This window comes from Epinephelus moara, chromosome 14 (genome assembly GCF_006386435.1).
Source record: "Epinephelus moara isolate mb chromosome 14, YSFRI_EMoa_1.0, whole genome shotgun sequence".
NCBI classification, from domain to species: domain Eukaryota; kingdom Metazoa; phylum Chordata; class Actinopteri; order Perciformes; family Serranidae; genus Epinephelus; species Epinephelus moara.
The window spans coordinates 17078627-17094850 of NC_065519.1; the positions used below are offsets into that span (position 1 = coordinate 17078627).

A 16224-nucleotide genomic window follows, 5' to 3' on the forward strand; every position below is an offset into this window, starting at 1 on the left:
GGCCAACAGGTCCTCAAACTGGTCCAGCGTCAGCCTGAAGTACCGCTGGAAACGACCGTCATCCAGACGCAGCTCTTGCAGGAGGTGATGATATTCACCCAGCTGTGTGCGTTTCTGGAGGATATTGTGAACCCAGACACGGCGGCGTTTGGGTCTCCGATCCAGATTAGATGTCCACAACAGATAAAGAGCAGCTACGGTAGTTAACTCAGCCATGGTTGACGAGAAAATAGCGGGAGGTGAAGAAAATTGTGGGAGGAGGGTTGTGTCATCGCGATTGAAGCGATGATCAAAAAGGTGACATTTGTGATCAAGCGACGCGATACTCGCGTTACAGGCGATGACATTGTGTCCATCGCATTTGGTGTGAACGCACAGTTAAGCCGGTTCATTTGAGGTGCCTTTATTTTGCTCCATCCATTCCTCCTTTAGTTCTAACAAGATGACCAGCCCCTGCTGTGGAAAGTGTCCACAGCCTGATATTTCCATCACCTTACCTTAATGTGGGTATGGTGTTTGTTTAGACATAAGCGGTGTTAGGTTTGCCCCACACACACTGTAGCGCTTTGAATTTTGCCCCAAAACCTCTATTGTGGTGTCATCTGACCGCAAAATCTTGTCCCATATCTAAGCTGGGTCACTGGCATGCTTTCTGGCAAGCCTCACCATACTTTGATATGGTTTCTTTTGAGCAATGGTTTCTCTAGCCTCCCATCCATATTGGCTAGTTTTATGGTTGGCTGGTGCATTTTCACTCCACTTTGACCTCTGAAGCAATTGTTGAATTGTTGGTGGCTAGCATCCTTCACAAGTCTCGTTCTTGCTTGGACGCTCAGTTTCAAGGGATATCCTTGCCTGGACGGCATGATGCAGCTTCCATTTCCTCACTATTGATCCCAAAACTTGGATATTTTTCTGTAGACTCTTCTTAAACTATGCATGTCTATTTTTTATCCCTAGCTTCCTTAAAATGCTGTTTGATCCTCACACCTAATACTTTTGCAAACCACTTTATGCCTGTTATTACAAAAATACTTTGCAGTTAATATATTCTTTGTGCTCCTGTCTTTATATATGAAAAAAGGTGAAACCAGATTTTGGATTAAGCAGTGCATACATGTTTTGTGATGTCACAGTAATGAAATCTTTTAGCCAACTACAAAATCTGAGGTGGCAACAAAAGTATGTTGATATGGAAGGATTGTTTTATGTATAGATGGCAATGAAATCAAAACAAATCTGCATGGATTCAAGTTCTCAGCACTGTCAGAGACACACTGGTGCTCACAGGAAATGTGTTTCCACTGTTTTAAAACCGTCTTTTTCCTGGTTTCTCTACATGTGAACATGTACACCTTCTTTTGCAACCTATTTATAACTTCATCCGTCTTTGCAGTCTAGAACCGAGCCATCTCTGCTTCTGTCTTTTCATTCAGCTTTTCATCGTCCTCTTTTGGGACAGGAGGGCTCGTAGGAGTATGCGACAAAAGCGAAACATGGTGTGATTTGAACCTGGCCCCTGTCTTCACCTACTCAGTCTGAGGCGTCCGCATAGTGCATTGTGGGAGCTGGGTGTGAGTGCATAGGAGGAAGCGGTGCCGCAGCGTCCAGGGGCCCATCTGGGCATTATGCGCATGAAGGCTCCGCCCCGTCGTAAGTTCCTGCTCCGTCTGTCGGAGCAGCTCGGAGACACCGCATGGCAGAAATCTGTTCCTCCCCTTTCACCGTGGGGGGCAGCTTAGGTGGGGATGGGGTTGTTCTTGTGTGTGTGTGTGTGTGTGTGTGAGTGTGTGTGTTGGAATAGCACACTTCTGTGTTTGTCTGTGTGGGCCAGTAAGCATGAGTAATTTAGGGATTGCAAGGACTGTCTCCACATATGCCCTGTGCAGTCCCAGCCTTGTGTGTGTGAGTGCACACATTTGTCCTCTCTCTGAAGATCACTTATTTTTAAAAAGTTGCTTCTCCTCCTCCAGCCTCCTTAAAGAAGCTCCTTGTTCAGACGTCCCGGCGTCCTGTGTTCCCTCCTTCGCTCCACTCTGTATAATGTACTCTGTGACCTTGGCGAGAATGATCCAGTGGCAGATTGCTACATGGTAGGGGCACAGTAGCTATTATTTTGAGTCAGTGCAGGATAGACTGCCAATATTTCTTCCAAACAGGATGGGGGGAGGTCAGCTGACCAAAATCAATCTCTGTTACATGCTTCGCTATAACTCTTCAAAGCAGGTTCATGGCGAAGATATATTTCTGGCATTATTGCTCAGTTGTTTTCCCATCTCTGCTGTCTCCAGATGCCCTTGCTTTTCTGGCTTTTGTAATAAGTTCAAAGGGGGAAGAAAAAGCTGGAAGTAAATGGGGAAGCATGCAAATTAAGAATGCAAACGGTAGATAAATAAATGTGCGAGATTTGCTCATGGGCAGCACTGTGGCTTACTGATTAGGACTGTCGCCTCAGCGCAAGAACGTTCTGTGTTCTGACCCGACCTGAAATGTGAAGTTTATATGATCTTCCTATGTGTGTGTGAGTTTTCTTCACCATAGCCAGGTAGGTGAATTGAATAATGTATCCTGCATCTTTGCCAGTGCATGCTGGGATCGACTTCAGCCCCCTGTGACACTGAAGAGTATAAGCAATATAGAAAATTAGATTTGCTCTGGTTTATCTGCAGAACAGAGAGTTAAGGGATTTTTTGGTGTAATTTCCCTTTACTAAGTAGGTTAAAAACAGGATGCATTTATTAATTTGTGCACACCAGGTGGATATCATCCCCCTCTATCCTCGTGAGATCTGTGTTTGAGTAAGAGATATTAATGTAGGCCCCAACAGGATGTGCCTCCATCTTGCTGGAAGGGGATAATGGAGCCAGTGCTATAGTAGGTAGTCCTCTCCATAGCAACTGTTTCCGTTGCTAGGCTACAGTATGTATAGAATGCATGGATGGCTTCAAAGTTGTACTCTTCAGAGTCTAGACAGTTCCCCACCCTGAATAGAGGCGGCTTTAAATTCATGTGTTGAGTGGAGTTGGCTTGATTGTTTTTAAGGCCACGGCAGCAGCATCATCTCTTTTACTTACCTCTCGCTGTTTTTTAAAAATCGACCACCTCCCACCAGCCTCGCCTCTTTCCTCCCCTCCCCTCCTTTGCCCCACTCTTTCTCGCCCCTACCCATCCTCCCATACAGCAGAGGGTAGTTGGCACCAGTATAAAGCTTCAGCCTCCTCCGACGACTCGTGCCTGACTCTCTGCCAACCTGTGTGAAGCTAGAAAGAGGAATGGCGAGAGGGAGGGAACTGGAAGAGAGAGAGGGAGAGAGGGAAAGAGAGAGAATGGATTTTTTTTGGAAGGAAATAAACAGAGCAGCCTGGAAATCGACCTTTCCGTCACCAGTTTTGGCATCCAGGGATAGTACCTCTCCCGTGTCTCTGCATGAGGGGGCAGCAGCGCTTGGACTTCAGTTTTACGGGTGAGAAACACAGGACCCACGGGTAGAATCGAAGGGTAACAAAGACTAAATACCATCCGAAACAAGTCAAACTGGACGTTATTATCCGCTAAGCAACAGATAGATTGTTGTGCCCTCGACTGATGGTAACCATAATACAAGCAGGGCGGCAGGGTCCGATGTTTTGGTTCTGGTCCAGCCGCCTACAACACCATCCTAAAAGCAACAAAAGGTGACCAAAGTATTCCGTTTCAGTCCCGCTGTACTGCATAGCCTGCACTGCGCTTTCCAGATATCCTCGAAAACAAAGGCGCACAAAAGAAATTACGCCCATATCTCATTCAAGTTGGGAAAAAAAATCCTTTTCATGAGTCCTTCCCCCATATTCAGCCTGTTTTCTTCTTTTGTAAACTCAGTCAGTCACCCTCCCTGCTTGTTTTTTGTCATCCTCTGTTCTTTCTTTTGCTGGCGTAGTGAGGCAGCGTAGTGAGGGTATTCAGCCAGTTCTTTCTCTGTGTTAGGTGGGGTAATTCTGGCAGAATGGGGTGTGGGCGCTGGGCTGGCAGGGGGGAATGCTGGGCTAGGCACAGTGAAAGGAGCCAGCCTGGCACCACCTGGACCTCTGCCAGCTGCTCCATGGGAGAAATACCCACAACAGAGTTCGGTGCGCGAGCGATTGTGCGGCTGATTGCGTGCCTGCGTGCGTGCAGGAGGCTGTGCACGTGTGAGAGGAAAGTGAGGGATGCTGGGAAGGTGGTGTGAGGATGAGAGTGTGAAGTGAAGATGGAGAGACGAGAGGGCAAGGGAGGGGGTTGGGGGGAGTTGGCTCGGAGTTGGCTTCTCTGGACAGTGCTGTGTCGGCGTGTTCTTGGCTGTCTTCATTTTTACCTCTCTTTTTTTTTGTTTGTTTATTTGTTTGCTTGTTTGTTTTCTCTGTGTTCTCTCTTGGACGGAGTGCTTGGTCTTTTTATATAGCGCCCAAAGGCATGGTGGTCTGAAAGCCAAAAGAATCCTTCACTGCCTCTCTGCTACCCTCATCTGTTGCTTCTCACTGGCTATTTACTCCTTTTATTGTTTTGGCAGGCTGATCTCTCCTCCTCCCACTCCTCCTCCTCTATCGCACACTTGTCTCTCTCTCACTCTCACATTTTCTCTCTCCGTCATTTGGCAACTTCACTACTTTTTATCTCCGTGGCCAGAAAATGCAGGACAAGAGGGCGAGAGTGAGCAGAGGATGGAGACTAAACAGATTCGCAGGAGAAAGGATGAAGATTTCTTCTGTCCTCCCACGACCTTAAGTTACCCCTGTGGACTGAGAATATTTAGCCAGCACAGTCACTGACACAGATACACTTTGATTGCAGTTGACTGTGCCCGTGAACATGACCTGGCAGCGCCAAACAACCTGCTGCTAAAAGACAGAACTGTCGCACAACAGGAGGGCAGGAAGGGACAGCCTGAAGGCAGCCCAAGCCTCTGTGACATTTTCGGAGTCCTTTATGCTTCTGCAATCTGTTACTGAACAGAGAAACCAAACAATTTTGTCTAATATCAAAAAGTGCCCTTAAGGTGGCACACCAACACAGATGTTATCAGCTCAAGTGCTGTGGTGCTTCTTTTACTTCCTGTATTCTTCAAAACACTTGTTAATCTTTAAAGGGTAACAGTATTTTCTGGGCTTGACCCTATTTTCCTGTATTTTGGCATTTAAGTGGCAAATGGGAGCAACAATTTTTAAAATTGGTCCAGTAACCAATGTAACCTCTCAGGGCATTTGTGCACCGTCAGTTTAAATTGACTGAAAGTACTTGTTTTCTCTCCTCTGACAAGTGTCAGAAAACATTATGGAAAGGATCCCTACAGATGTCAACCTTTAAAGAAAACTTTATTTCCATTTGCAGTATTATATTTGGCGGTATGGCTCTGTTCTGGGGACTCTCTGCCTTTCCTAGGCCAACACAGAAACCCTGAAGGCAGAGAAAGCACACCTATCTGCCCTTCCACGTGCAAACGAGGAAAGCCTGAGGCAGAGCGAGCAAACCTCCCTGCCCTTCCATGCGCCCACATGGAAAGCCTAAGGCAGGGAGAGCAGCAGCAAGGACCCCCCTGGAAAAGAACAGAGCAGCATCAATGACAAACAGAAATTACATTAGTAAGTCAGACACAGCATGAAAAGGAGGAGCTGGGGTGGAGGCAGGTTGCAAAGCGGCTTGCAGAGGAAGCAGCAACAGTAAGCAGGCCAGAGCAGTTTAAACAGGGCGCCCTGACTGAGATTTGCCAACTGGTTCCATAGGAAGGAATCACGTGGTCTATCAGCTGACTCCCTTTCATCAATCAGCTGATCCATCAGTTGATGGCTGTTTGAGATCAGCTGATGTAGCTGGGATGTGAGCTGAGCTTGACAGCGTGTCTTGCCTGAACTAACGCTGTGCCCAATTGTGTGGTGAATCAAAGGATATTACAGTCTCCGATATCCAGCTGGAAACTGATGCGGCACGGAGGTCATCCAGTCTATTTTGCAACACTGGTACAACGGCTAACAGGATGCTGGTTCAGCTGGTGCCATCTTCCCTCTCTTTTCTTTTATGTTTTCTGATGTTTACATTTCAGAACCTTGCCTGGCTAGGGAGCAACTAGCTAGCTAGAGGTCAGCAGGAGGAGAGTTTATAGGCTAGTGAGCTGATTTCCTGACTTGCAGCCACAGGTCACCACCATCCAAAGCCAACCACAAAAAGCACCACCAAGACATGCAAAATAGACATAAGAGCCTAAAGTTAGCACAAATTTAGTAGAACTGACAGAGACGCCACTGGAAGCGTCCGCGCCCACATCATACCAGACTCCATTTAAATAAACAGTCATTTTATCATCAAATACACTTTATTCAATGTTGACAGAACCAAAATAATACTCAGAAAAGCTGTCTTGATTTGCTGTCTGCACCAGTTTGCTCAATATTGGACCAGTTTAAAAAAAATGTTGTGACTTAGACACAAAACCATGGGAATATTGGGTCCAGGTTGGAAATGACCAAAGTTACCCTTTAAGGTCCAGACACTGTTTCTTTCCAATGCTTCTGTACAATCTGGTTTTACAGTCATCCCTCAATGTGGAATAAACCTGAAGGTAACTGGGCTGTAACCTGTCCTGTAACAGCTAGAGATCATCCCGGGCCTATCTATGAAATGAACTATTACGGCTCTATCAGATTAGAAATTGCTTGTATTCAGGTCAGTGTCACACATCGCATCTCTGAGCGGCCAGAGAGCAATCGCACATTGAACTCAGAGCAAGTATCCATTATTGGTATGTGCCTAAGCTCTTAGTGTACCCTGTGGCCTGTTTATCTGTAGACTAATATTAGTGGTTGCAGTACAAACCAGCCTTGCTTAGTGGAGATTTGCACGCTAAGTCACCTCAGTCTTCTTAAACCCTAATCCTCCTCACACATCTGTGGACTACACACACACACACAGACACACACACACACACACACACACAGACACACACTTCCTTTTTAGTGCTCTAATTCCATGCAGCACAGTTGGCAGTAGAGTGCCACCCCCCTGCCACCTCTCAGCACTCCAGTTTGTTTTACTTATCGGGTATTTTTAACAAAGTGAAGATTAGGATGGCATCGGGTCTACTTGCGAAGCCCTCCCCTGCTCGTGAGGTTATGCATTCGCGTGCCCCTCATGTGTCGTCATTGGTTCGCTTTGTGGACACCCAGTGGTGCCAAGCCACTTAATACAGTCACATTCGAAGACATATAGTGGAGTTAGAGAGAGATCAGGAAATAACTGTGTGATAGTGTTTAATTGTGGGTATTGAGGAGAGGACAGCGGGGATAGAATGGCGGTCAAAGCCGTGTAATCTCTTAAATGTCTTCCAGCACAGAAGCCTCCGGCTCTGATCCGCTGGCCTGGGTCAGCCTATAACGAAGTGCAGACCTAGGAGGCCTAGTTGGGGCCACTAATGGGCCTCTTTACACACACACTGTAATTTGTACTGTTGAAACACAGTGTTATGATTTGATTTCACATTTACACACTGTTTCCCTTTATAGACAAGCACGCAGTTAATGGGAATCCCACTGTGGAGCCTTTTCCAGAAGGCATGGAGACCATCATGTTTGGTGAGACTGCACAATCACACATTTTTGTAATCAGAGTGAGCCCAATATGGAATCCTCTGTTACCAGTTTGTAGTTACTGACACGTTTTTTGATAAAATATGTGGATGGTATGGTCGCACAGAAGCAGTGATATTGTGTGTGTGTGTGTGTGTGTGTGTGTGTGTTTGCATGCTGTCTTTACGTCCAGGTATGGGCTGCTTCTGGGGAGCTGAGAAATTTTTCTGGAGGCTTCCAGGAGTCTTCTCCACACAGGTTGGCTATGCTGCCGGCTTCACACCTAACCCCAATTACGAGGAGGTCTGCACAGGTAATACACTCGGCACCTTGTGCACATTTTCACATACGCATGCCCTCTACTCTTTGATATATGTTACCTGATCGTGTTCCCTCCCTGGGAGGAGGTGGAGTGGCCTGGCAGGACATTTCTCTGTGAAATCAGTCAGGGTTCAAGAGACCAAAAAATGCAAAGGGGAAAAAGAAAAAGATACAGAGTCGGAAAGGGTGTTTTTAAGTACAGCGCTCTCATCCTCTCGCCGCCTTCCCTTCATCTGCAGTCAACTACTCAGAATGCACTGCTCCAGATGGGCTGCACCCCCCGTCCCCACCCCCCCATGACCTACTTGTAAGGATTGGGCTCTGTACTGTGCTGTACTGCGGCGTTTTTGCCAACAGAGGTTACTGTGTATGAAGCGCCATAAATGGGCTTCTTTTCCTGCGACTGCGACTCGGCGAACATGATGTCGGAAATACAAGCTTGAATTCTGTGTATTTGTCATCAAAGCCCCCGATAATGTTTGGCTGCGTGTCTAAGTCCGAATTAGTTTCTTTCCGTTTTCCTCATTGTGAGATTCAAACAGATTCATGTAGGGCGTTGATATATAATTCAAATGAAGACGTCTAGCTCTGTCTTAGTCTGTGCGCCTCTCATGTGTTTTGGGAGTCGTGAGCTGTTAGTTTTGGGCTCCTCCATTTCGAGGGCGCATCATTACAGGCAGGCATGGAGTCTAGGTGCAGGCACAGCATGGGGGACATGGAGAGGAAGGGAAAGATGCATTGGGCTTGGCTGGCAGACTTTCTGAGCAGAGCCCTTCAAGGGATTGTATGTTTCCTATCTGTCTGCCTCTCCCAGTCTCCCTTTCTGTCAGCTTCCCAGCAACAAGATGGTCAGCTATGGAGGCTGAGATGGAGACAGATGACAGAAAGAGAGAGAGAGATTGAGAGCTGCAGCAAGTGAGGAAATGGGTAAAATAAACTTTTTGAGGGGAAAGAAAATTTGAGGGAAGAAAGTGTGTGTGAGAGAGAATGGTTGCCTGTCCATCGGCTGAGAGAGTGCAGGCGTCGCTCCAGTGGCCATGACGGAGCAGAACACTGCGACGGCATGAGACCGAGGAGCTGTCAACACAGCTAGGGCTGGACAGATAGACGGACGGACAGAAAGAAGGGGATGATGGAACTGTCAGCAGAGCCAGGGAAGGATGGAAGGACAGGCAGATAGCTAGCTGGATGGTCTGACAGACAGATATGGGAGAGGTTGAGGTGCAGTCAAATTTGTCTCGGGAGGACAGACAAAACAGACAGCTTTGAGATGGATAGAAGGAGATGTTATTACCAATCAGCATAATTTATCTCGACTAATTCGCAGTACAGTCCATTTTGCAGTGTGTTTGCAATACAGAATAAAGAGCAGATGTTGGAACCATTTGTACTTTAGCTTGACAGTGTTGTATCAGGTTAAATCCAACAATCCTTTTTCTAATGGACAAAAAAGGTTGCTGAGGTTGTCACTCATGTAAACATCTTAGTCCAACTGAAATCGTACTAAATTGAATTTCTCAAAGTCGTACTAACACACCCAGATAACACGATTGGGAGTCGAATTACTCCTGCATGCATATAGTCAATCGGACCCAAACTGGCTGAGGCACTTGGTGCATGCTCCACAGCGTTTGGCCCAGGCTTTGACCCAGAAGTCGAAAGCATTAAATGTGTAACAGAAGAAGAAGCCTGTAACAACATGGCGAAATCTACATGGTTGTCCACCATGGTACCAGTTTGCTGCTAGCTAACCGTAGCTAACTTGTTTGTCAATTGTTTGTTCTGTGACGTAGTAGGTCAACCGCAAAAAGGTCCAATAGTAACAACTTGAAAGAGGGCATATCGCCACCTATCCTAGTGGAGTTGGACATACTTCGGTCAATAAATCAGTTCCCTTCCCATGCTTGTATACTGGGACAAGGACAGTGGTCGGATGGACTCAAGGATGAACTGATTATATTTCATTGCTCAAAGGTCATGGTCACTGTGACCTCATAAAACATGTTTTTAGCCATAACTCCAGAATTCACAAGCTAATTGTTTTAGCTTATGTTTTAGTACTATGGTTTCCAACAGGTTTGGCCACGAGGTCCAGATTTCTCCTTAGTTATTAGTTCGAGGTCCACACAGTTTAATACATTCCGTGTCATACTTGTGTTTGGCGATGTCGTTGAGCTAGTTTGCTGTCTATATCAAGTATCTGTCCGCTAGTTACTCACTCAACAGCAGGAAACAGTACTTCAGAGTAAAAGCTTTGTACCGGAAATTGACTGTACTTAAAAAAGTTTTTTTTTACAAACTGGACACATGTTAAAATCAAATTCTGCCATTCAGAATGGAATTGCAACCCATTTCTGGACCGTGACCCACAAGTTAGAAACAAATGTTTTAGAGATTGTAACTTCGCAGCAACATCCATAGCCTATTTGAAGCACTGTCAACTGTCATGCCTACGTATGACTCTGGACGGACATGGATGTAAACTGTCACTGCAACCGCAAGGTGGTAATTCTAGTCATAACAGTACTTTATTTAACTTAACTGTAACAGTACTTATTTAGCAATTTAGCATTTTAGTAATCTACAATATTTTACAGGAGATTTCAAAATATAGAGATATGTATTGTGTATCGCAATATAGCCTGAAAATATTGTGATAGTATGTATAGGTCATATCACCCAGTCCTAGCTGGACCTCAAGTCAGCAGACAGCAAGACCAAAGTAACTGAAGGCACCCCCACTAGAGCTGGATCTGAGTACAACTAGAAAACCTCAGGTTATAATCAATGAGCAAGTCAGAAATGTACAGACTTGAAACTATAGTGTGCATTAAAGACTAGGATTTTGAAGGTGATTCTGTATTGTTCCAGGAGCCGATTAAGTTATTTCAGTAGTGGAGTAAAATGTTCAAATTTTTGAGTACATGATCTGGAGCCATCCGACTGTGTGTCTGAGTCTGTTTGAGATATAAATGCTCTAAGTTTTGATATATTTAATATATATTTATTTAAGTAACGTGATATGGCAATGTGATGCCAGTGCTATGAGTCCAGTGTTGTCTGCTTTGTCAACTAAAGCTGTAGGTTAGGGTTAGATGAATATGGTGCTCATGGTTGAAAGACACCAGTGTCCCCTTTTGGTACGAGACCAGGCATCAACTGCGTTCCCCTTTGTCAGCGTCACCCATTTCGTTAACCATGCTGCTTCTGTCTTTCCTATGTAGAGAAGACCCTAACTACTCTCAGAACCAGCAGAGGAGGCTTGTAAGGAAACATAAACACAGCTCATTCTAAGTGTTTAAACATGCGGCTAGTGCTGTGGTGCTTCCTGAAGTTCAACTATTTTCAACAGCAGAGAACAATTAAACAAAAAAGGGCAAAATGATGTCATGATGATTTGGGAGGCCATCCTCACCCCGAAGGCTGTTCACCCTGCTGAAGTGTCCTTCAGCAAAAACACTGAATCTCTAGCAGCTTTAGTGGCGTCACTTCTAAGCCTTTCACCCCATTCAGATGGGACAAGCGTGGAACATAGCGGTGCATATTATTTTTTACCGAACAGCTTTTGCACTGCTTTCTACCGTTCCTATAACCCATCTCCCTGCTGGCTGTAGCCACAGCAAAATCTGTCCATATGGTGAGAGTTTGTGTACTGTGCATTGTGAAGGCGACAATTGGTTGTCAGCTCACCTGGGCCTTTGGCTATATACGCTGGCACATGTGCTTCCTCTTGCCTCTCCCTTCCTACAGCTGATGTCAACCCTGCAGCCTCCTCTTTTTGTTTTTCAACACCTCCGCGGCACACGTGCCACACATATATGCATCGCTTACATGCCTAACATCGCCGACTTCCACTGCCGAGGACAATCTTAGTTTTGATAAATTCAATTTGTTTTAAATATGCGTGGACCCCCTTCTCTTCATATTCTTCGAGCCAGTTTGTGACAGTATGTACATAGTAAAAAAAAAAGACACTGTCATGACTGCTAGGATTCTCTGAAAAATGTGCCTATTCTTGATTTTAGGTAACAACTGTTTAAACAGGTGAAGTCTTCCCTGTTCATTTGGCATGAGATGATCCTCTGGGCGCGCCAAGTGTCATTTAGAGACAGAAAGTGGGTCTCAGGCCAGATGCATGAATTTGGCAGCCCTTCTCCTATTGTCTGCAATGCACCTGATGCATCTATCTGTGTGTGTGTGTGTGTGTGTGTGTGTGAGAGAGAGAGAGAGAGAGAGAGAGAGAGAGAGAGAGAGAGACAGTGTGTGTGTGTGCTGTATGTGTATGTACACCTGTGCACGTGTCTGTGTAATGTGTGACAGCGGGGGATGGCTGCTATTGATACAATCCAAAGCTAACACTGCTGTATTTACATTTAGCCAAAGGTATATGTTTGCGTTGAGGTACGTGGGTACACCTTTTCTGCTGTGAATGTGTGTGTGTGTGTGTGCACATGCACCTGCATGTGAGACCTAAAGCCTCCCCCATGTTTGAGAATGCCTGCAGGCAGCTTGTTGAAGCTTTGGGGTCCTGGCAGCTGCAGACAGGAGCGAGTGTCTGTGTGCTTTTGGCGACTTTCACCATAAGCCTTAACCTTTACTGTGCCTTCTCTGCATCTCTCTTTTTCCTCTCCCATGTTCCATAAGTGCGGATTCAACCTGAATCCCTTCTGCCTGTGGCACATGCATTCAATGACATCTACGTGGAACACACACAGATGCTGCTCATGATCTCTCAGCGGGCAGTTTGTCAAGACGTCAATTGTCCAACATGTTGCAGCATTGTGCGTATTAACGTCTTATTACATTTGACTAATCCAAGTTGTCATTCTCCTTTAGGTCTCACCGGTCACACCGAGGTGGTGAGGGTGGTCTTCTCCCCTAAAGATCTCAGCGTTGAGGAGCTGCTCAAAAACTTTTGGGAAAACCACGATCCCACCCAAGGTAGCAATGCACACACACACAAACCAAAAAGTCGCCCTCAAATAAGACCCGTCCCGAGGGTCACAGGGTGTATTAGAGCAGAAGGATGATGCCCAGACGTGTGCCTGCGTGTGTTGTGATGGGGGGGGGGTCTCAGGGGTGTAAGTCAATGCCAGACTGTGTTAATGTGTCTGAGATCCAGCCATCCATGGAGAGGCGCACCAGTGTGGTGCATGTTCAAGCCCTAACTGCAGAAAACCCCCTCTCTGTGTTAGAGCATGTGCATGGCATGTGCCTTTTGCCATTCACTTCACATAAGAGCCTCTGACTGATGCAATGACGACACTAAATTCGGTCTTTTTTTTGGGGTTGAATAATGTTTGTGAATTGAGGTTTTATTGTGCATAGTGCATCTGATGGGTGGGTTTAATCCCTTGACGGCAATTCTAAAGTTGCTAATCACGGAAAGTGGTGAAACTTTGCTGCGATGGTGTAACATTTCCCTTGAATGATTCAACCGAGTTATCTGCGAATACTTTTTGACTCAGGTTCTGATCCATATTCCTGTACTTACACAGTCTGTACAGTGTGCCGAATGTGTTTAACTTGAATCCCGGTCTCCTCGGCTCTCCTATTTAATGACACATGCCTCTTCCCCACCCGTCTCTCAACCCCCCCAGCGGCGACAAGAACCCCATCCCCCATAACCCATCTCTCCATCTCTCCATCTCTCCATCTCTTCAGGTCTCTTGTTTTTTTTCTGCTCACTGGAGGAGGTGATGTAAGAACATTAATGCACCGGGAGGGCACAGGGAGGGTGTGTGTGTATGTGCATGTGTGTGTGTTTGAGAGGGAAAGGACAGGCAAAGAGGTACTCTGCTCACTCATACTGAATGTAGGGAGGGGCATGACAAGTTGGGAAGAGATGGATCAAAGATTCATAGGCCCGACCTTCAGCTTTAAAACTAGCTCACATACACACGCGCATTCGGTGACGTCCACATCAGTTCTGTCATCTCTTTTGCATCTGTCATGGTTCTCTCACACACCGCGTGACCCAAATGCACTAAAACGTTCGCCATGTTTTGTGCATCTGCCACAAAAAGCAGATCAGCTGTGTGTGTTCGTATGTTCGTCACGTTCCGCTTCACCTGTTCGACCAAAAGTGGGTCGACAAAAAAGAGGCAGAGGCGGAAGTAACTATTTGAGGTTCTTGTGTGAGCTCACATCAGAGGAGATTCTCCCATTCACTGTAGCCAAGGGCAGGGACACGTCTTACTACGGGCAAAGGCACACAGGCAGAGTCGAGCCGACACGCCACAGGGCAAAGGCAGTGAGGCCAAAAGTGTAGTCATGCAATTCCCCTGACTCGCTGCCTTGTCTCATCTCATGTTTTATTAATAGCATGTAGCTTATTGACTATGAACTCCGCTACTTGTTTGTTTTTTTTTGTTACAGTTAAGACCAGACGACATGTTCCGAAATAACCACAAACTCAAATATACTTTTTTTTTCTTTCCTGGGAGTGTAACTCCTTGTGCGTGACTTAAATGTGAATCCCTGCCGTTCCTCTCTCCTCCGATTCTGGGTTCACGTGTAGCAGAAATTCCTCTGATTTGACAAATGTGGCGTGGAGTGGTGGAAAGGGGCCCGCTGGCTGTGCCTTCACGCATGCTTAAGCTCCAATTTATTCTGTCCACCTTAGAGCCGAGCTTAAAAGAGAATGGAGAAATTAAGGAAGTTCGCTCGCTTCCCTTTCAACTGCACAGAGTCACCAGAGATCATCACATATGGAGACGAGCCCAGGAACATTATGAATTCTGTTTCCTCCTGACACCATCAACACAGAGCCCATCCTGGTTTATATAGACACACAGTGCTGGAGTGCATGTGGAACTATCATATACAGATGCATATTCAGTTGCATGCAATACTTCCTTTTAATGCGTGCGTGTGTGTATCTGAGAGTGTGCACGCACATATGTGTGTGTATGTGTTTTGAGATCTGTGCCTCTCTGCTTTGCCTCAGTTCAAAAGGGTTTAGTCCCGACAACGTGATGTCGGGCTGCGTCAGCTCCACCAATCCCAGCCTGGATAGCAACATTAGCAGCCAATCAGAAACTCCCAGCAGCCTTTGCTGTGTGCCCTCTTTCCATATTCAGCAACACTAGTCTCAATCTGCTGGCTTCCCTGGGATGTTGCATAAAGACCCCCCATTCAACACGCTCCCATATTATAAGTTTCTTACGTCTGCAACTCTTCAGTAACATACCTTCACTCGTGTGTGCGTGTGTGTGCGCATGGAAACGCTCGAGCACGGATGAACTCCGAGCAGTCGGTGTGACATCTGCGTGTCAGAGGGCAGCAGCAGCAGCTCCGTTTCTTGGTGCCGCTTGAAAACATGATTTTGATGCATTTCGAATGATCACTGGTGAGATGCAAACACGTCGTGCTGTTCTTTCACACACTGCGGATCAATTGCGCACACATTTCCATACACGAGCATACTGTTCACTTCACATTATGCACAAGTGCTCATTATGCCTACTCATAGGCAGCTTTACTCCATTTGTGCGTGCATGCGAATAGGCACAACTCGCACACACACGCACTGTGCATGCAGAAGGGTGCACACAGCTGCACCGATGGCACGTCACTTATTGGATACTTCCTTGTTACAGAGCGTAGGCCCCGCATCACTCCCTGTATCCTCCGTCCCCTTAACTCCCAGCGGAAGGTAGCGGCACTTCTTCACCCTGCCAACCTGTCAAGTCATCCCTCTATTTTACTCCACTTCTCCCACAGCCGTGCCATCACCCTGTATTGCTCCTTAACTTATTATTCAAACATAAGGTCACCTCCGTTCCTCGTCTCTCTGTTACTGTGATTTCTTACGCCTCTTTTTCTCCTCCACCTTTCAGTTTCCCCCCCATCCATTCTTCCACATTCTTTCCCAGCTTCCTGCTCTCCTCCCCTCCTCCCCTCACCCGTCTCACCTGCACCCCCCCACCCCTGTCCTCTTTGCAGCGAGCAGAGCGGAGGGGCGAGTGAGTGAGCAAACGGCCCGGAGCCCGTCAGCACATCCGCAGAGCAGCGCAGTGAGTCGACCGCTCCCCGAGGCCATCCGCTCATCACACAAACACACTCGCATCCACTCACTCCACTTTTATCTCTTAGTCACTCTCTCCTCCCTGCTCCTCATCCTCCCCCCCCCCCCATTTTCCCGTTCTCCCATCTCTTCCTCTGTCGTCCCCCCCAACCCCCCTCCAATCCGCCGCCCTTCTTCTTAACAACCGAGGCTTTTCCCCTCCTCTTTGTTTCCTCCTCATCTGTTTTCCTTTCCTTTCCTTCCTCTCGCCCTCGTTCCCTCCATCCTCTCTATTTTTTGAGGCCATGCAGTATTTATGGTGTG

At 46.6% G+C, this 16224-nt stretch overlaps 1 protein-coding gene across 3 annotated transcripts in view; it reads left to right on the plus strand.

Moving 5' to 3' along the window:
* msrab (methionine sulfoxide reductase Ab) overlaps positions 1-16224 on the plus strand; it is a 46843-nt gene that overhangs the window by 4208 nt on the left and 26411 nt on the right. For all 3 annotated transcript variants that reach the window (XM_050061227.1, XM_050061226.1, XM_050061224.1), the window contains exons 2-4: positions 7509-7577; positions 7765-7884; positions 12729-12833. In XM_050061227.1, coding sequence (XP_049917184.1) covers positions 7559-7577; positions 7765-7884; positions 12729-12833 — 244 coding nt within the window. In that variant the 5' untranslated portion in view covers positions 7509-7558. The remainder of the gene's footprint in view (positions 1-7508; positions 7578-7764; positions 7885-12728; positions 12834-16224) is intronic.